This window comes from Alosa alosa, chromosome 9 (genome assembly GCF_017589495.1).
Source record: "Alosa alosa isolate M-15738 ecotype Scorff River chromosome 9, AALO_Geno_1.1, whole genome shotgun sequence".
Taxonomy (NCBI): Eukaryota; Metazoa; Chordata; class Actinopteri; order Clupeiformes; family Clupeidae; genus Alosa; species Alosa alosa.
The window spans coordinates 1758-27677 of NC_063197.1; the positions used below are offsets into that span (position 1 = coordinate 1758).

Below are 25920 nucleotides of genomic sequence, written 5' to 3' on the forward strand. Positions count from 1 at the left end.
CTTGATTTTTCTCTAACATTTCAAAAAGTATAAAGTTTACAGAAACAAAAGGTACATTGCACAGGTGTCCTTTTCAAGATGTTACAAAGTTTGAACAAAGTTTCTACGTTAAACGGTTGAAGCTGAATTGGACGCAGAAATTTTGGTTAGAAGAAGACTTTGGATAACAGAACAGTGCATTTTCATGCACTGTAATAATAAGAAGACTTCGGATAACAGAACAGTGCATTTTCATGCATTGTAATAAAAATAAGAAGAAGAAGACGACTTTGAATAACAGAACAGTGCATTGTCATGCATGCACTGTAATAATAATAAGAAGACTTCGGATAACAGAACACAGAACAGTGCATTTTCATGCAGTGTAATAAATGAGAGGACAACTCAGGGCGCTGAGTAATTGCTGAAACGGCTTGCATAGTGACGTAAACGCCACAGCTTAGGGAAAAGTGGGTAACGCTGAACATCCCCAGCACTGTCTTCATGTCGCTGAGCTGTTATAAGCAGTATAGTCTACTGAACTACTCTTCTTGCTGCCACTGTGCTTGATTTTCGTGAAGTGGACTCTACAGCGGATTTTGGTAGGTTACGCTGCTTTATTGGCAGCAATGAAGATAAACAATAACGATTAGCTATTAGGTCGGGTGGTGTTTTTCAGACACATTATGCACTGAACTCGGCAAACCATCCTGGCTACCAGGTTGACTAGTTTGACCATCTTACTTTTTCATGGTAACTTACCGATCATGCTAAAAACAGATATCAGTAGCCTATGAGCTTTTCCGCTCAGTTAGCTATATCTTTTCAGTGGCTATATTACAATGTTAATCCAAGCCAGTTAGATCGTGTCTTTATTTGTGCAGCCTATCGATCAAAGTTCGTAGTAACGTTAACCAAAACGACCAGTTTGCATGAAGGTTCACTGCCTGCATTCTAACTTATTTGCCAAGTGACGTCGTAGGTTAGGCAGTTTCAAAGTTCAAGAAATAGCTAGGTCAAATGCTAGCACCATTTCAGGTTTGCAGATAGTGTGGTAGAAAGATGTATTATTACGTTACAGTACACATCGATACATTTCCATTCAACCAGTGTGAAACAGTGGCTTTCGGGGCAGCCCAATGCTCCGAACCGCTGCCAGTGTCTTTGCATAGGCCTACACGCCAAGTGGCCTGCAACTGATACATTTCTATGGCAGGTTGTGTAAATTGTGCATTGAATCAGTTTAGGAGTAGCATCTAGGCTCCCCATCCAGAGGTCCCCAACCTTTTATGTACCATGGACCGGTTTGATTCCCATTTTTTTTCACGGACCGGGGGGCGGGGGGGTTCCATGTTCCGTGTTGTGCATGCATTACTGGAAAATAACTAGCTCCAGTTATGTATGAACAGTGAAGGTAACGAACTCTTAAAAATGTGAAAAACGTGAACTTGAAGAAGTGAAAATTTAACAATATGAACTATGAAAATTGAACAACTTGAAGCTACATCTATCATGTGTGAACATGCTTAACACAATATGGTAACAAAACATGGGAACTAAACGTGCATTACGAATATAATCAGTGGGAGCCCTGTGCTTGTTTCCCTGCAACAAGAAGGTTCCATCTGGGGGTGATGGAAGACAGTGACACCCTCAGTGTGTTTGAAACGTCCAGTCGATTGCGCAATTTGGTCTTAGTTGCAGTCATTGCCGAAAACCTGGCCTCGCATAGATACGTGGTGGAAAATGGTAGTAACGTTTTCATCTCGGGATATTCTGCTTTGGTTTTCATCCAAAAACCCGCCAGAGGTTTCCTCATAGCCTACACACTCTTAAGACCACCGTCATTTGCATTTGCACTGCGAGAGAAAGGGCCCTGCCTCAGTCTCTCCCAAAACCCCCACTACTGTTTGAAACATATCAAATACACCCCGATCCACTCGTCGTACCCACAAATCAAGCTTGGCTTTAAATGCAGCGACTTTATCTGCCAGTTTAAAGACAGTCGTCATTCTCCCCTGCAGTGATAGGTTGAGGTCATTAAGCAACCCGAATATGTCACACAGGTAAGCGAGTTTTGACACCCAGCCCTCATCACTAAAATATGCAGCTAACGGTGACTTTTTTTCTGTAAGAAACACGCGCGCGGGAACCTATTTTTGACCAGGGGTGCTGAATAACAAAAATAATGGATGTCCGACGATCCCCCTCCCCCCCCTCCCCTGGACATGTTTAGGATTTTGACTGCTAAATACGTCATTTTAGTGCGGTGTGCGCGGGTGATAGCGAGAAGTTTTAGAAAAGTCCTGGGCAGCCACAAATTCCAATGTTCCGCGACAGCACTCCGAGTCACTGCGCCCACCCTAACACCACAGAAGCGCACTTGACATCATTAGCCTATTAAAGTATAGCTAAGGAAAATTACTTTTCTGATCGTCAAAACCACACCAGAGATGTTAGGCTTTAAATATAGGCTAATAATCAGGCTGCAATGATATCGCAAATAATTTCTGAATAGCCTAAAGTGTGTCGTCTCCACAGCAAGTAGGCCTATGTGTCCTAATAATTTCTATCTTAGCGACTAGGATAGGGAAATGATTTCACTAGCTATGCATTTATTATTTTTGCAAAACTGTAAAACACAATTAAAGTTTCTTTCAGTTTATCCATGTTTTTTTTGAACGTGTAAATCAGATAGATAGATAGATAGATAGATACTTTATTGATCCTCAAGGGGAAATTCAAGCCTCAAGGGGAAGTTCAAATCACATAGAATATGTAGGCCTATATCAACCATATCAACCATTAGTAATTATTTAAAAATATATATAATATTTTTTAAAAATCTATCTCCTGCCAGCAGGGGGTGTTGCAGCACCCTCAGCACCCCCCTTCCCGCGCCCGAAATCTCTGTAGCGGCTCTTACAACTCAAAACACTCTGGCCAGTGACCTGCAACCAACCAACTTGGATAGCGTGCCACGGTGACCCATTCACCCCCTCTAACAACTGTGCCTCAATATCCTCTGACATATCATCAATTAAGCCTATGGACAGTGCTTTGCAGAAAGCGGTACCTGAGCTATTTTTTAGCTGCAGCCTCCCCAAGGAGTTAATTGCACATGCCTTTACCAGCAGGCAGAATTAACTCTTCCCCAATAGTAAAGGGCTTCTTAGATTTAGCAATCCGACTAGCCACTATGAGGCTTTTAGCGCAGCTAATGTTCACCGATGTGGTTGCTTTTACGCACTAGTTTTTTGTCCTTCTTGCTCGCGTTTCTTATGCTCAAAGAACTCAAGGGGTTTGTCTTTAAGTGTAGGATGCTTGGACTCTAGATGTCGAATTAGCATTGATGGTTTCATTGCTTCGTTTGACAACTTATCGCCAAATACCACACATAAAGGACTTGGTGCATCTTGAAGTCACCGGTCTCTCATGAAACCATATTTTAAATATCACTCGTCATATTTGTATTGAATGACCCCTTCTTTTTCTTTGAGGGTATCTGGCTCACCATCGTCAGTGGGTATTATTGCGAATGTGACATTATTGCAAATTAAATTGAGTTTATTTAGTTTGCATGCATTTTTTTTTAAACTCTTTAAAACTCTTTTAAAATCTATGTATTTGTGTTTTTTGCCCTCATTTATTTAAAAATAAATAAATAAATACATATTTTGAAGTTTTTTTCTCATGTTTGTGTATATAGTTGGTTAAAATGAAATGACATTATTGTCATATTCATTAGGTTTTGTTGAAAAAAAGGATTTAAGATAGTCAGTATTGCACATTCCTGAGACCTCTATAAAGTCATTATTTGAGTGATTTTTTAAAAGTTATGTTTTAAAATTTAGGAATGGAAATAAATGTACAGTAGTCAACATTCTCTGCATTTCTACAATAATTCATTGTTTTTTATTTGCAATCCGCAGGTGTGAATACAGCAATGTTCTCAGTCAGAGCTTTGAAATATAGAAGAAATGTCACGTTTCTCTGGAAGCGAACAAACGCTAAAAACATGACTAGGAAACTCAATATAAGCGGCATCTATCCACCAATAGCCACCCCATTTACAGAGAGAGAAGAAGTGGACTATCAGAAACTGGATGAAAACCTTCAGAAATATTCAAAACTTCCATTCAAAGGTGACGTACATACCAAATATCACTTTTATGTTTGAGGATACCATAATAAACAGTTTTAATTGAAAACTACCTTTGCCTACATGGTGGTAACGAAAATCGAAATTTGCTGTCTACATTATTGTCAGTGTTGGGGGTAACGCAACTACGCAAATCAAAACAGTGTCTTGTGTGATAATTGAGCCAGTAGAGAAATAACTGTTCAGAATTAATCTGCAGCCTTGGGTAGGCTTCTGCAGAAAACAATGTTGTTGCCGATTTAATACTATCTGCCGACGTTTTTAACAGGCTACGCAATAGAGGCTTAGACAACTATGACCCACGTTTTGGTTTCGTAAATTAATTTGCCCTACTTCTTGACTGCAATGTAGTCAATTGACTGCTTGACATGTCATTTTTATTTTTCTGTACAATAAACAAATACATCTGCTTTATGCCGCAGAATTACATTCGGCTAACTTCTGCAGACGCGCAAAAAAACACTACCAGGCCATCCTTAAACATATTTCCGTTTGCCGTAACCCGACCGACCCTGTCAATTTAGAACCGACCCAAATTTTTAATTTTTTCCCCTTTTAGTCCGACCGACTTGCCGGTTGTAAACTTGTGACTACCGATTTTTTTTTTTTTTACTCTAAACGACCAATACAAATAAAATACTATTTATTTTAGTAGGCCTAAGTATTGTGAATATAAATTGCCTACATACAAACGTAGGCTCTCTTAAATAAAACCCTGTGGCGTCATCTCTACACCATTGGTTTACGCATGTCACACTATGGCCTATAAGCTTCGTTTCATTCACACAAACATCTCAACAACGCTTATCTGGCTCTGGAAGCTCTGGAAGAACTGTGCCCAGATCTTTTCCCATTCTTTCTCCCCTCTAGTCTAACGGTGACCGTGTTGAAGAATTGGAATTGGTTGTGGTCTATTCAGCATTTCTCAAAATATGGGCTTAACCCAGATTCGAACTCTTGGACAGGGTACTGATAACTGCTGCGTGCATAACGGGAGGTACACCTGTTATCTGAGCAGTCTGTATGTCCTCATTTTGCAAATGCGAGGACGATATGAGTCTGTTGCATTTCGTTAGATGTCCGAGTCACACATAATGTTTGAAAACCTGGCTTGTAATCACAATAATTTAACACACGACAGTTGGATACTTCATCATGTTCCCATGCCTACATTTTGGTGATAGAGATTGTTAAAACAATAAAGTATGGCTCTCCGTTTGGGACATCGAAAACTTATATTTTTAATAGGGTAGACTACCGTCGGAGATGCTGACTTGCAAAGGCCTCGGGATAACACGTTATCTCCACTATCATCAGTCAATGCCCCCTTGATCGAAGTGGGGAATGAAAGAAAAAGTTTGAGAACCACTGGCTTAACAAGTTACCTGCAGTCCAGAACACACAGAATATTGCAACAGAAAGTTGCCTTTATAATCAACTACTATTTGTTCCAACAGCATTCAAACAAAGCTTTTATAAAAGTGAAAAAAAAAATATTCCATAAGAAGTAAAATAAAATACTGTTACTGTAGTAACTGTATCCCAAGCTTCAGCTCCCCATGTCTGTGACAGGCAGACGTGACATCGCTAAATTCTCAGCTTGTTTATACCCCACATTGAACGCGTAAGACCGCTAGGCCTATCACTGTGGGGTGCGGTAGCCTACTCTCTGGGATTTAAGTCAAGTAATATAACCGCTACAAATGTTTCAAAATGAGTAATTTCGGCTTTGTCTGAACTGGCCATTGTAGGCTATACATAAAAAATAAACAAGTAGGCCTATCCCCTATCCAATGATATCGGCAAATGTTTGTTTTCCAAAGTAAGAATTTCACTTCACCATGCACCTTCGACAATGAATAGCTCATTACGCTTATGTTACTGTTGATCGTAGGCCTAACTGGTATCATTACAAACATTATTCTGTGTCCTAAAAACTGGCATTTTATGGCTTTGTGTCATGTAAGGTCGTTGCAAAATCTAGAGAAATGTGTGAGGTGGTCAGCGGGGGACAATTGAGACACACATTGGATTGTGTTATTACTTGAACATTCCACACTATCCACAGCTGTGGTATCGGGGGCAGGAGGATTACTGTTAGCGCAGGCTTTATATAAAATTCTTCAACAGAAGGCCTGCCTCGAATGCAGGCTTGCCCAAAATAAAGGCCTGTGGTTTGCGCAGCCTACAGTAAGTAGGTTAAATAACAGACCCGCCACAATGTGCAGTATGATGCTTTTTTACGAGCAAGATGTTTTTGGTGCCCTACGCCACGCGCACTGCATGTTCTTAAATAACAATGATCATCAGTAGCCTAATATTCGACCATTATTTTGTGTAAATGGGCTATGCATTGGGTTAGACACCAGGGGCCATATTCACAAAGCCTTTTATCTTACCACTCGTAGTAGGCTACTCCTAAATAGTAATAAAAGATTTTAGCTAGGAGTTTCTCTTATTAAGTTATTCACAAAGCCTTTCAGACCTACTCTTAGTAAGGGAAAATGACAACTCCTGAACAGATTCTGGAGCTGAGCGCTCCATCTTTGACTAAGGGTGAGTGAGTCTTCGTTGCTATGGATGACGTTATTACTCATGCACGAGCTTGACTGAAGTGACCACCTTGATTGGCTGATGATTGTAACGCGGGAATGATTCCAAACACCTCCCTTACGATGAGTGGCAGGTGACAGGTCTGAGAATGCGTGCGCTACACAAGGACGGAAGATGATGAATAACTGAATAAAAAGGCCTAGCCTAAATTAATCAAGAGTAAGGCAAAACAAATAGCCTAGTAGCCTATAATGAAACATACGGATTGATGTAGTATCTTTGTAACATTATTATATAATCTGTTACTATGCCTATGCCTACGTTTGCAAAAGAGAACATTTTAATTTGATTCACAATAATGTTACATTTAATTTACATGTTGACAATGAGTAGCCTAGTTTTGGTTGTTGTTGGTGGCGTTATTGCATGTTAGTTATGCCTACAATGCAAAATTGCTTCCTCAAGATTGGAAGCTCCTGTAGCCGCATAGGATTTCAAAACAGGCGAAATGCCACAAAACCAGTTTGTGAATAGGTCTGTGAGTTAGGAGTCCTCTCGACTTCTTTTAAGCTGTCACAGCTGGTGGGAAGGTGTGATTTGTTGGGGGCAGGGCCGGATTAACTGGGCACAAATGTCTGATGGCCCCCCCTGCCCCCCAGTCAACGTGAATCGGGTGGTCAGTTACAACTAACATTACATTTAATTAAACTGCTTATAGGCTATGCCAAAATAGTTTTCAACATTTTGAATATTAGTGTCCGGTGAATTAGTTCTCAAAGTAGCCTTATGGCTGAAAGCTGCTTGGGATCCCCCCCTGTCAAGCAATATAACCATACAACCGCGCGCACTCATTGTTTCAAAAGGAGTAATTTCGGCTTTGTCAGAACTGAAGAGCTGTGGACGACACGGCACGGCATGCCCAATTGAAAATAAATTAACGCAACGCAACGCAACACAACACAGACCCCACTTCTCTCACGGCAGTCACTGACAGTAGCCTAGAATAAATGCATGGGGAAAAAAACTTCCCCATGACAAAGACATCGTAAAACACTGAAAGTTAATATTTTGTCACTATAACATACATCTGTCCTTTGTCAAATGTGTTATGTTCCAAGTAGCCTAGTGCGTAATTCTGCTTCATAAAGTTGAACAAATACATTTGCTTATTTCACAGAAAAATATAAATAGCCAGTTAGGGTCTACAGTGCAGAGTTGGTTATGGTAGGCCAACTTGGAGCAGGGTTCTCAAGTCTCACGCAATGGGCGTGAGACACACGCAATTCGTAAACACACGCATTTAGTAAACCAGCCTATGGTACTTTAACAGTGTGTTTTATTCATAAACTAAACTAAACTAAAGGTCATTAAGAAAACATAATGATTATGTCGTTGTAGCTTTGTGTAACCCAGACATCAGCAACGTTCATTTTATACGACCAATCACTCTCGTGGCTGCCTGCACTTTCCCTGTCGTCACGGCTGCAACTTTCGCACTCGTTTGTGCTTTTTAGCGGCATGTTCAATCAGACACGACACCCGTCTGAGCCTCCATGGACCATGTCAACAATGAATGAAAATTAGCTTATTATCAATGAGTGTTATCAATTGAGCGAGTATGCTACACATACATTTTTTTCTAAAGATACAGGACTGCTGCAGACAATGAGCTGCCAACCATCATAATGTAATAGCAACCCAAAATAATGAACTTGCTGTTAAAAAAAGAAAATAAAAAGTTGGTCTTGGCATGCACATTCTTGGTCCAATGGTTCAGTGTCAATAAGCTACTCAAGTGAATAAAGCAATTAGCCTAATAAATAAAATATTTGTCTCACTCAGTACATATATCTCGTAAATTGGTGAGCCATAGAATATCCCACAATCAAGATTATTATATTTCAAGATTCCAATCTATCCCACCTAAATATGAAAAGTTATTTCTACTGACATGCTTCCTGGTGACATAAAAACACAAATGGTTTCCTTTTGATATAAAGGCTGACATAAGAGACATGCAAGATGGGTACAAATCCCAGACTGTCCTGACAAATAAACAAAAATGTATGGATGGATGTATAGCCTACTATAGATACAATGACAAATTAAAGGTCTCAAAGGGTTAATGCTTCTTTCCAAAAAACTCACCAGAAGTCTATATTTAAGGGGTTATTTTAAAAAAATGTCTTCTGGCCAAAGTGGCCAGGGGGGCCCTTTTCACATCTGTGCCTAGGGGCCCACTGGCTGATAATCCGTACATGTGTACACACCTTTTGCTATATGTGCAAGTTTTACGCACTTATTTTAGTACATGGTGCACTCATCTTAGTAAATAGTGCACTTACTTTATTAAGTGTGCTTGCTGCAAAGCAGCACACTTATTGTTCTTCTTAAGTTTTATTATTATTTTTATTATTTTTCCCGTCTCCCTAATTTTTTGTCAGCTCTAGCGCCTAGGCCCTTTGAGACTGAGACACCGTTCCAACTTTAAAACGTCCGGTCAGTACCGGTGTAAGTTGGTCGCGAAGATGACGTCAGGTGGGCGTGCCGTTCGTCCGCCATATTGGATTGAACAGAAAGCGAAACTAAATTTTCACAGGTCACAAATTTGATCCGAACGCCACGAAACTTGACGTACATTATCCTTGGACCAAGCCTCACAAAAGTTATCGGAAGGATTTTTGATTTTCGAAAGCGTTTGCCCGTCACAGCCAAACAAAATCGGCGGCGAAGCTCCGAAACAGGAAGTCGTCCATATCTCAGGAACACTGTCACATATCGATACTAAATTTTGTATATGAACTGGGGACTCCAGTGTGAGGGTGCATAAGCTAAAAAAAAAAGGAAATATTCCAAAAGTTTCCATCATTTCGCAAACCACCCACAGGTATTTGGTAACTCTCACCATTCACCTTTGCACCATTCACCTTCTATCACAATGCCTTTCAAGTATGCCCAATATCTCCATGTAGCCACAATGTCTCCGGGCAACCTTGCCCAATCATGAAATCCTTGCTCTGCCATGGGATAGTATGGACTTACGAACTGAAATAGCAAGGAGAACGGTAGCTATATATAGCTTACATAATAGAGTTGTTTTCACATTGACGGTATTCAAATTAAATTTTTCCTTATTGTTAAATGTCATATTATTAAAAATGTTACAAGTATGCAAATTCATATGTTTACGGGAAATTAGGTTTTACTGGGTTGTTTTGTTGTAAAGACATGCAAGGTATTCTGGGCCATGTAATAGACAAACAGTGGTCGGCAGCGTTAACTTGATTTCCTGTATTAATAGGAATAGGTGTTTCTGTAAACCTAGAAACAATAAACAGCTATCTCTGTTACAAAAACGAGCTGGTAATCGCTCGTTGAAGAGGGAACTATGATAAAAAGATTGTTTTCCTAAAAGCATGGAGTTGACGAAAGAATAAACAAGCAATGTCACGTTAATGGTAAATAGCCTACCTATCTGAACGCTAGGTGGCAACGTTGTATTACATTTCACTAGTGTAGCCTACTTGAAATACGGTGTGAGATTCACAAGTAAGGAAGGTGCAAATATTATGTAATTTATCATGGGAAATTATTGGAAATGTTATTTCTTGTTTATTCTTGCAAACCACACACATCCATTTGGAATCACACGTACACATTTAATACTGAAAGACTATCATTTCGTTCATTTGATGTCGCCTAGCAACACAGCCTTCAGAGCAAAGATTCTAGAACAGGGCTTCAGAGAGACACGTTTTGAGTTTGTGGCCAAGAACCTAAAATATCGGTTTCCATGTGCTGGATGGTGTGCGTCCTTTATGAAAGTAAGTGTTTACAGTTAACGTTACAGACATAATGAGTCATGTTGTAGTGGTCAACATAAATGTGCCCCTTCTGTTATTAGAATGCTAAGCGGAGAAGCATGCTAAGCAGAGATTTAGTATCATTCATTTCTTGTGTGGCTAGCTATAGGGAGGAGATGTATGTTGCTAATTGGGATTTATGTTGTTTAGCGTAATGCCATGGTCATTTGATATGAGATGCTTGCTTTTCGTAGCCGTCCGCGATGTAACTTTAGGACTGCTATTTTTTTACTAACAGTAATTCACAAAGCACTTTAGCCCTAAAAGTACAGTAGCACCTACGTCTGTGACAGCTTAAGGGAACTTGCATTGTAGGCATAACTAAGGGATGCAATAACACCACCAACAACCAAAACTAGCCTACTCATTGTCAACATGTACATGAAATGTAGCGTTTCATGTGAATCAAATTAAAATGTTTTCTTTGCAAACGTAGGCATAGGCGTATGGTGACAGATTAATTTAATAATGCTGCTGTGTGAATCACGGGTGGCGTGCAGGAAGTGGCCACTTCTTAATGGGACCCACTGTATGGAAGTGGGCTAAGTAAAATAGAGATGTTTTAAATAAGATAAGGTTAATCAGAATTCTACGATATGCCCGCTTGACAACGGCAGAAATAGAACTGGCCTTTGGCCATAGCAACCATCCATTTAGAACGACTGGCCTTCATAGCAACCAAAGATCTGAGCTGTGTTGCAATGTGAGGCAAAGTATAGAACGGTGATGAAACATACAGAGACAGGTCAAGAAATATAGTGCAATGTAGACAGTAGTATACAGTTGATTTACAGACGGTGGTTTAGAGTAATATATTAAAGTATTCCTTTATTCTGAGATAGGCTACATCAATAGGCTCTCAAAACAACCCCAGGCTCACAAAACAATCCCAAACAGACATAAGGTCTTTATAGAGCAAATCCATATAGATTATTTGTCAAATAAACCAGTAAAACATAATTTGTGGGATGGAATATATAACATTCACACTCATAGCTCATATTTTTTTAAAAAATAAATCAGTGAAAAAGTATCCTGACAAACAAGCAGCTTTTTAATGCCTTGGTCATATTTCATAATTTCAATTCCTCTGTAGGTTACCTGATAGCCCAGTTTGAGGCGCAAGACGGCGTTTTGCAGCCAATCACTGCTGTCATTTTATTTTATTGATTTGATCTCAGTCATAGAAGCTAAATTCGAAGGCAGGCCAAAGGTAAAATCCAACGAATCGCATTCAACCCGCAAGGCAATAGTTGAATAGAGCTTTTGAGGTATTGCCACTGCTCCAACACTGAAAGGCACTGTTAGAATGCTTGGATCAAGCCAGGTTCAGCATAGCGTATGTCACTGTCTGCTCACGTTGGTGACCGGACCAGGGCAAGCACACTTTCGCAGTTCCCGCCGGAAATGCAGTCTAGTTAAATTCTACACTCATTGAATGAGCACACGATTTAGCACACAAGCCAAACTGAGCGGAGTAGCCTCAGGTGCGCGCGTAGACATAAGGCCGAACATGCAAGCGCCAATGAATCGTGCTCTCACAACAATCACGCCGTTAAACTTAAATAGGTTAACATCACTCTAAGTTCGCCTTCAAGCAAGGAAAACGATGATTTGAAGACATCTGTTTCGTTGGAAGGGCAACACAGAGACAGGCCCGATGGCAGGGCTGTTATGAGAGTATTAAAATATGGGATATTCTACGGGAAAACATTAAAACGGCAAGACAGCGGGGGAAAGTTAAAATACGTGATAAACACGGAAAAAGTTGGCATGCATTGTTTCGGTCCCCGTGCACAGGGATTATGTCATATTATTAATCACAAATGATTATTTGTGAAATTGTGCAAACAGGCGCAACACATTTGAAAAGGAAGGACTGGTAGCATGCAAGCTCACGGGAAAGATTGATTTAAGAACGTTATCACAGTGTGTGTGGCTGTGGCGCAAAGCGGCGCGGGTTGAAGACAGCGATTTCTAGCAGGCAAGGGAAGGTCATGCAACTTTTGACTGAAGCACTCAAAATTCCTCCGGTGGCCCCTTCAATAAATAACGAACAGTCCCTAGATTGCTGCTGGGCTATATGTCTTGGTTCATGTCTGTTAACAACTCATTGCCGTCAAACGCGTAGCCTATCTCGCGGTTGCATCCATTACAAACAAACATGCAATGTGAACGTCTGGGATTGGGAAGAGCACTAAATGCTCTACTGAATAAGCACGAAGTCAAACCTTTAAATCAGGGCTCGAATTATCTTTTTGTCTTTAAGGGGGTCTCTCTCTCATAAAAACTTGGCACATCCAGTACATAGCCTAAAGGCGATACAATTAAATAGCCTAGGGGCGAGTGGCGCTTTTGCGCAGTATGCGCACGGTAGGCCTTTGCTATAACTTGATAGATTTAATAGAAATCGATTCCTTTTAATTAATTTCAACATATTATTGATTGCAATAGTCCATATTTCATTTCAATTTCACAATACAAAAAATAGACTAAACTTAGTTTAGTCTGAGCGCCATTCTCAATTAACAACGTAACTCATTTGAACCATACCACCGTCTCAGATAGGCTAAAACACATGACATCCTCCAGCCAATGAGCAAGTGCTGGGGGTGTGGTGGATTTCCGTAGTCTTTAACTTATACACAGGGAAAATGCACTATCTGGCAGAGATTAATAAAGCCATTGCAGCCAAACTATGTTCTAGTATTATAGGCTAATGTACACATAGTGATATCAACACCGGGGTGTTCAGTCGTCTCGTGTGTTGAACCGTGGAAATAAGACGAACAATTTTGGAATTTGCAATGCGTGATGAGATGTTGTCGGGTAGCCATTGAATATTCCGCCATCAGAGATTGCTAACAGGTGTTTAAAAATATCTGGGAACTTTCCGGAGCTCTGAATGGCAGAGGATAGTTGCAGATCAATTCACACAATCATTGAAGTAGGCTGTATTATGGGCCATAATTTATTTTTGTCAATAAACATAGAAGAGGTGAAGCGCAAGTTCAACAACAAACAGGACTTTTTCAGCCCAATGACCGTCTATGTAAATAGACAAAACACTCGCATCAAAGGGTGACTTCTTTGGACTTGCGAGTGCTGTCAAATCGATATTAGGCTATGCGGTTTGCTCATATAGTGGTGTGATGGTGAAGTGCAGTCATGCTGCGTTCAAGAGCGTAGGGTAGGTCTACGTCCAGTAGTAGCTTATTTAATTTAACGTAACCTAGCCTACTGGTAAGAGATCGTTCAGGGATGGATAATGAGCGTTGTTTAAGATTAAATTACAATGCCAGACACCTTCAGATATGAGACCCCCTCAGATTTTTGACTTTGTTGTTTTTATGGGAGCAAGTCCTCACTCTAAGGGAGCTCGGCTCCCTCTGGCTCCCACGTAATTCGAGCACTGCTTTAAATGAAAAACACTCTTTAATAATCAAAAAAAGAAACCGCTAATGAAGTAAACTTGTGACCATCAAAAATCTTTTATCGCCTGTAACTCCGTGATAACAGGACGTAACAGGAAGGCATTTGGCTGAGCAACGGAGGTTAATATGCTCTATATTTTGTCCAAATGATGTCTGTCTATCATCGTTGCACTCAGAGAAAACCAGAATGTTGGTAATTTGTCCTGTGTTTCTTGTACGGCTGCAAATGGGATTCACTCGCAGTTTACCAAATATTTCTTTATTAGGGCAGGGCAGGCATATTTCTGGCTATTAAATTATTTCTAAACCACTCTTCTAAAGTCTGTAGTGAAGTCTGTGTAGGGTTTTCCAGGCTCCATTTCTTTTTACGAGACACCCTGCTCACTTGAGACATCTACCGGTTGTTTGGGTTGTTGCAGCGTCGTTGCAGCGTCACTGGAAAAATACAAATTAAAGTTGCGTGATACCGCGTGATCTCGCGAGTGAAGCTGGCCAAGTCGAAGCACTGCCCACTGTATATACCTTACCGCACTCTCTTAGAAATAGTGTAGAAAGCTAGGGTAGCCTAATTGGACCCTCTTAGCGTAAATTTGATTATTTCTAGTTTAAGAAAGAGCATGACATCCTCCAGCCAATGAGCAAGTGCTGGGGGTGTGGTGGATTTCCGCATAAGGAGAATTCTACGGAGGGTGAGAAGTGAAGTGAATGCAAGAACATCAGATTGATCTTTAGTGACTGTGTCTGTAGGAACACCAAATATCGCAATTAAGGAATTTGGTTCCATGAGTATGTTAAGAACCTCAGATAAAGTTTTAAACACTCCGTTCCAGTAAGTATCAAGAGAAGGGCAGGACCAGTTTGCAGGGTTTGCAAGGTTTGCAGGTGAAAAAGAGCACCTGCTACAGCTAGTATCAGCCCCTGGAAATATATCTGCCAGTTTGGCCTTACTATAATGTGCTCTATGTAGCACTTTAAACTGAATGAGTGCGAGGCGGGCACATGAGGCCGATGAATTAACTCTCTCCAGTGCTTGGTCCCAATAATCTCCCAAATCCACTCCTAACTCCTCCTCCCACCCAGATTGAATTTTGGCCAAGTTGTAATTTTCCAAAGAAAGCAACTTCTGATACAAAACTGATATAATTCCCTTTTCTGGTTTTAAAAGAGTTATGTCTTCCCAGGGTCCACGCTCAGGCAGAGAGGGGAAGGAGGGAAAACTGGGCAAAGCAAGTCCGCCAACACAACGCTGCCTTTGTAGTAGAGTTCTCAACGGGTCGGATCGGCCCGACAAACCCGACGGGACTCGCGGGTTCGGGCCGGGTTCGGGTCGAAAATATAAGCAAATGACTCGGGTCGGGTCGGACCTCGGGCTTAATCTTTTCCGCTCAGTGAAAAAAAAAAATATTTATTAATCATCACTGCTGTTAACCGTAAAGAAAGTCTGGCTGCTGCGTGCAACTTGCATTATGGAGAGGGACGGGGGCAGACCTGACGCCGCTGCGTGCACGCCTTTAGCCTGGAGAAGAAGATGGAGTTTGGGAAAAGTAAACTTGCCGCAGGTGAATTCACGGTCGCTACTACAGGAGTGGTAAAATCAGAGGTCTGGAAAGCGTTTGGAGTGGTGCTGGCTTCTGATGGAAATTCTACAGGTTATGTGCAATGCTCAAAATGCAAGGTGCTGATGAAATATGTGACCCTGCAAGGCGAAACCAGTCGCTTTGGTAAAATGTACAAAATTAAGTAATTGTGCTCACATGAATGGCCATAAACTAAGCTTTCCAACTATATGTATATCGAGGGTATTGCAAAAATTATCGCTAAGATAACCGCATCCAAAGTTGACATGGTTCTTCCGTCACGATACTTTGTCAGGGTTTAACAGTCTATGTGTTGTTGGAATGTTCAGTTTAGCTCGCAACTCTATCCGTTTCTTATGTAACTCAGCATTGGGGGATTCTGAACAGAGCTGATCAAGTTTATAGAGTCAGTTACATTTTCCCTAGATTGTTCCCTTTTGGTAAACGCCACATACTGTACTGTTCCCTTTTGGTAAACGCCACATACTGCTTTGAGCAATTCCCACAATAGTGAATATGAAGTGTCCTTATTTTTATTTGTGCTGATATATACATCTATACTAGTTGCCAGGCACTGACAAAAGTCTTCATCAGCCAGTACAAGGGGGTCTAATTTCCATAATGGACGCTGCTTCATATTCAAAGCAAAAGAAATATCAAGAACAACAGGGGCGTGATCCGAAATAATGATGCTTGAGTAGTTAACTGATTTAATTGAAGGGATGAAGTAGCTGTCAACAAAAAATAGTCTATACACGAAAAAGAACGGTAGACTGGGGAGAAGAAAATAAACTGCTTCAAGGTTGGGTTGCGAAGCCGCCATGGATCAAAACAGCCATTTTGTTCCATAAATGTTAAGAATGCCTTTGCCATGCCTGAGGGTGATGATTTTTTGTAACACGACCTATCTAAAGCAGGATTAATAGCACAGTTTGAGTCACCCCCCAGAATCAGTTTGTGAGTGTCCAAGCTTGGAAGCGAGGACAAGAGCTTATTAACAAAGTCTATGTCATCCCAATTGGGAGCGTAAACATTGACCAGGAGGACATTGGTCTGGTAAAGACCGCTGATTATAACAAAGCGACCTAAGGGGTTGATGATGACCTCTGTTGGTGTAAACTGCACCTTCTTATTAATGAGAATGGCAACGCCTTTTGAGCTACCATCATGCTTGGAATGATAAACTTGGCTAATCCAAGCTTTACGCAAACAAATGTGATCCTTCAACCTTAAATGTGTCTCCTGTAAAAATAAAATATCTGCATTGAAAGATTTCAGGTGAGAGAAAACCCTGGCTCATTTGACTGGTCCATTCAGCCCCCTAACATTCCACGAAACAAAGCGTATTGAGTTACTGTTCAATCTATCAGAAGAACTAGCCATGTCAATGTATTTTGATAAAAGGGATTGTACAGTGCAGTAGTGCATAAACATGAGAGGGCGGTATGATCATAGTGTAAGTAAACATGTGCTCTCCAAAACATTACATAGTGCTGAAGTAAATGGGCCTCAGATGAGGGTGCTTGTCCTGGGCTAACCCACATGGAAAATGAAAAAATGGGGGGTGAAAAGAAAAACACATTCAGAGAATAATTACAACAACACGAACAACAGAAATAACACGATAACACGTTCCTAGATACTCCTCTAATAATGAACTTGAGAAGCACCGCAGGCTCAACCAATCTATAGACCTTCCGATTGACATTTTCCAGAAACAGTATCTATACAGTATACCGGTATGGAATAGGAAAAAAAATGGTCAAAGAGTCACTTTTGTGGCTCCCAACGTCATTCATCAAAACAGAACCCCATATAGCCTCAAACAATTATTCAACAAGACAATGTCCATCTCCCTTTGTCAGTCACCAAAAAAAGAAAAGAAAAGAGGGGCACTTATAGTCCACGCAAATGTTTAAATTATGAGTAGCCTAATAGCATGGCTTAACGTGACAGACATTGGCGAGAATTATGATGACAACAATCCAGATCGAAACGTAAAGGTTCCAACGTAGCCTGTCGCATAGGGCCAGGCTATACACTTCACACATGTGATCGAGTCAAATGACAAGCAGCCTACCTCAACCCTCGGATGATGCGGATGCCTCAATCGGAGCCCCAGTGCTTGCGGTAGAATGCCATCGCCTTTTCGGGTGTATCGAAATGCAGCTCCCTCGATTTAAACAGCACACGGAGACGGGCAGGGTACACCATTCTGAACTTGACCTTCTTTGCGTAGAGCTGAGCCTTCACCTCTTTGAAAGCTGCCTCTTTGCCAGTTCGGCACTGACATCTTCATGGAGAAACACTCTGTTGCCCCGAAAGTCCTCTGCCGTCTCTGAACGATGATTCGCTGCTTGTCCTGGAAGTTGTGGAAAGCAATGATAAAGACTCTTTGGTCGTTGATTTCTGTCTGCCTCTGGCGACTTGGCTGGCCCTAGTCTGTGCGCACGAGCGAGAATGAGGGGGGTCGGTAAAAATTGTTCTCCAAATAATTCTTTAAAAAATGTGTCATAAAAACCACAGGATTGGACCCTTCCACTCCCTCTGGGATGCCCACGACTCTTAAGTGAGCCTGCGCGAGCGATTTTCCAGATCGTCAACTTTCTCTTTCAACCAGGCATTTTCAGTCAGAACCGTGCTTAGCTTAGCTTCAAACTGAACAAGCCTTTGATCACTTTGGTCGAGATTAGCTTCAATCCCTCTGATCCTCTCCCCGTGTGACTCGCAGGGTCGAGTTGAGGGGAGATAAAGCTGTATCCAGCTCCTTCTTTATAACTTCGTGGATTGCCCGAGTGAGCTCAGAAAGTAGCCCTGTGCGAAGTTGGTTGAACTGCTTGGTTAGCTCCATGTTAGCTCGGCTAGTCTGGCTGTTGGACACAGCATTATCACTCAGTTTTGAGCAACGTGTTGTCATATTTCACACAATACGTTTCCGTTGACTTGTCGAAAATTATTTAAATATACTATCTTGACTTATATCACTAAAATAGAAGGGGTAAATAAGCAAAAATAAAGTCAGAACTCTGGAGCCACTCCACCGTCCGCCTACTCACTCCATCAACAAAACCAGAAGTCCAACTTGACCTACTTTTGAACCACTTCGAAATGATCTCTTGGTCTCTCCATCATTCAGGCTTGTGACACTGTTGTGAAGAAGGTTGGTGGCTGCTCACTTACAGTTAAGAACAAAATTATTCATACCCCTGGCAGATATTGATTTAATGTTGATTTTCGTTTGACCAATATGTTTGTTCTGACTGAAAATGACACTGCCACATGCCAATAGGTTGTAAGACCATGTGGTAGAAACATGGAATCAGAAAATAACCACTGGAAACATCTTTATTTGCAATCAAAGCTCTCAAAAAGGTTCTTATAATACGTACCAAGCCGGGTTTTGAGGCAGGAACGATTATTTGCCATCACTCTGGCCTTGTACTCACTTTTTTGACGGATTGATGTCTGGACTCTGGCTGGGCCACTCTAAAATATGACATTGTTCTCTGTTAACCATTTCTTGACTTGTTTGGCTGTATGTTTTGGATCATTGTATGGTTTAATGGTCCAATGATGCCTATTGGGGCAGGTCTCTTTGCACACTGCCTGATCTTTTCCTCCAGAATCTCAGTGTAGCCTCTTGCTTTAGTGTTACCGTTTACTTTGAGAAAGTCACCAGGTCCCCCTGGTTGAAAAACATCCCAAAAGAATACTTTTCTAACCACCACAATTGAAATGGACATGGTGTCATTGGAATTTAATGCTTCTTTTTTTATGCCAATCTCAGGCCATGTCCCTGGGTCAAGAAAAATTCAGCGAAAGCTAAATTCTTTGGGTTACCCACACTAGTGGCAAACTTCTCATTGTTGCTAGAACATTGCTGGAAGTTTGCTATAGCGGCCAACATTGGCAAACTTCTGGCAACATTTTCTAGTGAACTCATTTGTTTCCCACAAATCACCCACAAGTTTGCTGCAAATCTGCCGCAAACATTTAATTTTTGTAAGGGAAGTCTATAACGTGTCTACATTTTAGCCTAGGTAAACTTTGCGCACTGGGAGTCACAATTCACAAGATAGGTACACTTAGGCCTAGACTAGGCTATTAACGTTCGTGTTGCTGACCCACATGTTAATATAAGGGTATTTATTTATTTGGTGGCATATTCATGGTCCAGTGCATGACACTTCCAACGCTGACATATTGTGTTGTAAACCTTTATTAAACAACAAAGTGGAGCATCACAAACATTTCAATTTGAACTGGAGTTAAACAGATGAATCTGCGACCAGGTATTAGAGGCTGAACCATCAGCTGAACACATCTGCAACAGAAGGGGGCGGTTACGTTAACTCCAGAGGTAAAGTCAGCCGTCCAGCCAGTTAGTTTCAGCGCCCTGGCCCCTAAGCTCTGGAATTCCCTCCCTCAATCCCTCCGTGACTGTCCCTCCTTTCCTTTCTTCAAAGCTCAAGTCAAGACCTTTCTGTTTCAGGAACACTTTTCACCTTCCGCCACCGCTGAGACTCTTCGCAAATGCCCTTTTTTTTGACTGTCTGTCTGTTTTTGTGTTGTCTTGCTCTGTTTGTGTTGACTTTGTAAAGTGACCTTGAGTCTGAGAAAGGCGCTATATAAATAAAACGTATTATTATTATTATTTTTATTATTATTATTATTAACATAATAGCCAGATACCGTATAACACCGGTGTGCCACTTTGGCTGGTGATCATGTTAACTGGTGATACTTGCATAAAATCTGTGAATATTCAACAAGGCTCTGCCTACTTCTTAAGAGCGCTCTGCTCTGCCTACGCCCCTGGAAAGGCAGAGGTTCACATTTTCACAAAGTGAAGAGGAAAAGCCGCTGACATGGAAACATGTCGGACTATCCTCACTTGAAAGAGAGAGCAGGCCCACAGCGCCTCTCACGTGGAATGAGAAGTACGTTGGACTGTTCTCCTGTTGATCGTGTGTCTGAACAATAGTAGGGATGCAAACACGGCGCTTTTCGGCGCCTCCCGCTTTTTTCACGTCAGTTTGGGTGACTTGTGTGAATCGTGCAGATCCGAAGAGTTTTTTTTTTTAAGGGGGGGGGTCTGATCATCAAGGATGCTTTCCGGCTATTCTAGCTTTTTTCACGTCATCTACCAAAGGCTACAAGAGGAACCAGAGCGTTTCTCATATGGGCCTGCTGGTTAATGTGCTTCTGATAACCTCCACTCATCTTTGATCATGTAGCAAAGGAGCTGTAGTCTATCGTTCTGATAGCAGCTAAGAAAATATGGGCTCCGTTAGGAGGCAACTCTCTCAGTTCGTGCTCTTACCTCCGCAGCTACTTCAGGTGGAAGTTTTAACACGGAACACGCTGCCATCTGACTGATCATCCGGAACCGTACAATAATAAAATTATTCCTGTCAGTGATCTAGGCCTAGTATTTAATGTTATGTGGGAATTGCAAGAATACAAGTAAAAACAATTCCTTACTTCAACCACGGAATTGCGTGTGTCATTAATTAAAACGGTAGGAAAACTGAATGAAAGACGGCGCCGTCCATCAACAAAAACAGCACAGAGTCAAAACGTAGGCCTAATTTAAAGTCCCAGACATTTAAAGGGACAGCGATCACTCAAGACATAGGCCTACACCATGAGTGATGAACGTGAAATGCTTTGAATAGCCTACTACAAAACACTGCATTTATATGACAACTGCGTATAGAACCATTCTAATCTAGCTAATGGTAAATTAAGTATATAGCATTCACATATAAAGCATTCAATAGCCTGATGAAAACTTGTTCAGTCAGTTAAATTGCTCTCATAAAAGGAACAGCAGGCCTACAGAATATTCCAAATAGGCTAGTTTCCTTTAACTTCAACTGCAACATATGAGTTAAACCATGTTAAATTCAAAAGCATCTGGCAAGTGACAGGGGGTTTTAGGGGAGGAAACGAGAAAAAAGTGTAGTCAATGTTCAGTATTTGGCCTATAATATTTGCCATTTTTGAATCCATGAAAATTAATCAAAATCTATCATTTCCTATGAACAACAGACTCCAGTACCACATGGAATTGCTAAAAAATTTGAAGGATCGAAAATAATCAAATCATTGGCTTAAAGAATCATTATTGTATCGAATCGTGATGACTTGTGATTTACACCCCTATATGGCATCCTTACAATTAGGGAAGGTTTTTGGGAAGTATTTCTCATGCAAGCACTGTGCAACTAGCCTGGGTGTTCCCATGCGATTTGATTCACGCTGCTAAAGCAGCCTGGAGACCATGGAGCAAATTTTCGCCTGAGATAGGGAACCAATCACAGAACAGGGGGGAAAGCAAGACGATGATGAGCTATGCACAGACGCATTTGATAGACATCCGTGGCACCCAATAAACGGATCTGGGCATTTTTTTCAAATACGAGAAAATGAACGTTTGGTTCCCAGACCACGTCTCATTGAGAAGTGGTGGCGCTAGCCAGGCTACTGTGCAACCATTCTGAGTAATGCAATGAAATCATTGTAATAGTTTGCAATTTTGCATTAGTAAAGCAGTCCACCGATGTGCATGTTTTCACTTACTGCTTTAGTTTCAATTGTGCAACATCAAGACCATAACAATGATAATGGTTTTATATATCCATAAAGATACATTTCTGGAACTATCTTAGACTGTTTTTTTGTTTGTTTTGTTTTTTTACGAGGAGGGGGGTTGGTTGGTCATGTTTCTCTCTTTTTTCACCTCACATGTGTTTGCATCACTGCCAAGGAACTGGGACAGTGTATTTTCATATAAAGAACATTTTTGTGTGAATAGGGTGAGCCCTGGATGGCAGAGGTGGTGGCAAAATGTAATTATATGATATTTCCTGCGGGGGCATGGGCTTCGATAATCTCACTCCTTTTTGACCATACCTCTGTTTGCATCAGGCTGGTGAAGAGTTACCTGTTAATGTTATTATTACAAACTCGATTAATCTGACTCCATTTAATTAATAACTTATTGTATCTCGAATTAGAGTTCTCAACGGGCCTGAAAATTGCAACCCGACCCAACCCGTGGCTTTTAAAGCCCGGACCCGATGTAACCCGACACATCAACAGGCTGGACGACCTTGTTTTTTGCTGTCATATTTAATCAGCACCTTGCATTTTGAACATTACACATAACCTGTAGAATTTCCATCAGAATCCAGCACCACTCCAAACACTTTCCAGACCTCTGATTTTCCCACTACTGTAGTAACGACAGTGAATTCACCTGCGGCAAGTTTACTTTTCATCAACTCCATCTTCTTCTCCAGGCTAAAGGCGTGCACGCAGCGGCGTCAGGTCTGCCAGACTTTCTTTATGGTGAACAGCAGCGATGATTAATAAATGTTTTTGATGTTTTGATAATAAATGAGTGGAAAGATTAAGCCCGAGGTCCGACCCGACCCGAGTCATTTGCTTCTATTTTCGACCCGAACCCGCGGGTCCCGTCGGGTTTGTCGGACCGACCCAACCCGTTGAGAACTCTATCTCGAATCAATTACCAAGTAACTAGTTTATCAGCTATGGAAGAGCATGGCATGGGATACTACGAGAATTGATGTATACGATTGGTAGACAAATGAACAATTTATTTGGCACTAAGCCTTAAAAGGTAAATTTAACCAATATCACTTCAGTCGAATGTAGAAGTAAACTCACATAGTCCTACTGTAACAAAGTAACGTAACAAAGTAACAAAGGAAGCGTATCAAAATACAAACTTAAGCTTATAACAAAATGACAAGTTAAGAATGACAAATACACCAGATAAAACAGTATACCAAATAAGAGATTACAAACCAAAATATTAAAGCTAGAAAGAGAGAGGAAAAAGCGAAGGAGAGAGAGGAAGATAGAATGAAAGGGAGAAAGAGAGTGAGAGAGAGTGAGGGAGCAGGCCAGGCAGAGCCTATCTTCTCAAAGATAGAGGCAGAATAGCAGAGCCAAAGACACAAGAGCCAAGAGAAGAGGAAGAGAGCAAGCTGAGAATATTCTCCTCTTTTATCAATCGCTTGGGCCACCCCCGACTCATGGCCTCTGTTATCTGAGAGGGATGGGTGTGGCCCAGGTGGATATCATACCATTAGACTATAATGTAGTTCTTAGTCTACAACTATGCACAGATACATTAAATTGTAATGAAACCATGATCAGACTGTTGCCCACATTACAAGTATTAATTCAAGACCAAACATGAATGTATTATTCACAACATACATTTACAGTGATTGGCAACACTGTATGCATGAGCGGGGTGTTGGGAATCTTGACCATGCCAGGTAAGACAACAGAGATCGAACACAGGTACCCACACAGATGCAAATTGACTGCAAAAGGCATTCTTTAGAAATGCAAAAGATTTGGCCAAAAGGCTGGTCCTTCCGGAACAAATCGAGCCTGAGGAAGACAGGATAGCAGTGGCAGAGCTCAGTAGTGTTTAACATGGAGTGCTTCGTGGCTATCGTTACCTATGGATTGCAGCATTAAGCTCAATACCAAACGTTTCATGACTCCTGTATGGCACCAAAAGTGGCATGTGGGTGCACTAAAAGCGAGGCTTTAGTTCTAGCCCTCTACAGTCAAGAGCGTTTAGTTACAGAGTTGAAGAATACCACATACTTTTCTGTTTGTTCAGACACGTCAAATTCAGGCAAGGTTAAAGTGCACACCTACACAGTGCAATATTTTCATGAAGATGAGGATGTTAAATACGGGCAATTGGAATTTTATGAGGACCCCCATGAAACAAGTAGAGCCAAACAAATAGTTGACATCACAGAATCAAGTGGTGCCTCTCCAATGCCTCTGTCAATTATGGCAAGCATAATTCTGTTTTTCAAAAACTGAAAGAAGATAATCCGCATAAAAGCCAACCGCAAATGTCACTTGATTCACAACACCCTGAAAAATGCAAGCAGGATTCTAAGCACGGAAGGCTATGATGTTCTAAAAAATCTAAAAATCTACAGCGAGTTCTCTTGCTCAGCCAAGAAGGTAGAGTCGCTGAATTTTGTGAATTCACTTCAGTACAATACAAACAGATTCTGAGGCATGTACCAACTCGGTGGTTATCCTTATTGCCCGCAATCCAACGAGTCTTAGAATGTTGGCCTGCCCTGAAATGCTATTTTTTTGACGTTGGGAACGAAAGATTACCCTGTCATTGTCTGGAGGGCTTTGTGCTCAGGTGGTGCTGATGCAGCAGACAACAGTGATGACGTGTCTGAGTGTGTTCTGTTGCTCATGCACTATGTCATGCAAGAATATGACAATGCAATTTGAAAGTTTGAAAATGAGTGTTAGTTTACTGGACGTTAATGAAGTGATGAACCAACTGCGCAGCCAATTAATCTCGCGTCGCTCTGACTGGTTTTATTGTAGTAAGACGAAACAGACGTACAGACAACTGAGCGCAAGATAGCAAACAGAGTTTATCCAATTGGCCGACGGGTTCTTTAAAAAGGGCATCATGTACCTAGAGGATAACTTTGATTTGCGGCCGAATGACCCATTAATATGTTATTCCAGCTTTCTTAAACTGTGCGCTCCCATCAAATGGAATGCGCTGGAGAAATTAGTTGAGAAAGTGGCGCTAGGAGGCATTGATATTGACAAGCTCTATCAAGACTACACTGTATGAAACAGTGTTTTTGAAAGCATCCCAGAAGAGCTGGCCCCTGATAAAAAATGGGCATTCAAGAGTGAGAGAACAGCAACAGAATTGCTTAAAGTGGTGTCTTTCGTTTCGTCTATACCTGTCAGCAACACATGCTGAACGGGTCTTTAGCCACATGGAAGATGTATGGTCAGACAAAAGAAATAGGTTGGCAGTAGGTTTGGTAAAAGCTGAACTCCAGGTCAGACTGAACTTTAAATTATTCTGCATGGAGTTTAAACATTTCATCGAGGGACACCAGGGACTTCTGGAAGCAGCTAAAAGGGACGAGAAATACAGATGGAGAAAGAGGTGAGAGATGTCGGTGTTCAGTTGCCGAAATGGATATAATAATAATAACATGGGCTAAATAAATTGAAAAAAAAAATGTTTAAAAAAAAATTCTGTATAGAAAGGAACTGCAGTAGGCGATGGAGTCCAGGGTGAGTGCGTGTGCGTCAGCAAGTGTGTGCAGTGAGTGCATCTGCGTCAGGGAGTGCACCCAGGGCAAATATAGGTAAGACATAGGCCTACTTAACTAAATACCCAAATATAGGTAAAACAACAGACATAACTTATCAGTTCATCTTGTAGCTTACCTTTCTGTTTAAGTCAGATCTAGTATTATTTGTTGAATCTGTAGCCTAGGTCTGGCTGTTGC

General features: G+C 41.2%; 1 protein-coding gene across 2 annotated transcripts in view; it reads left to right on the top strand.

The window, feature by feature from the left end:
* The first annotated feature begins 459 nt into the window (after positions 1-459).
* hoga1 (4-hydroxy-2-oxoglutarate aldolase 1) overlaps positions 460-25920 on the top strand; it is a 106814-nt gene continuing 81353 nt past the window's right edge. For both annotated transcript variants that reach the window (XM_048253269.1, XM_048253270.1), the window contains exons 1-2: positions 460-581; positions 3912-4124. In XM_048253269.1, coding sequence (XP_048109226.1) covers positions 3926-4124 — 199 coding nt within the window. In that variant the 5' untranslated portion in view covers positions 460-581; positions 3912-3925. The remainder of the gene's footprint in view (positions 582-3911; positions 4125-25920) is intronic.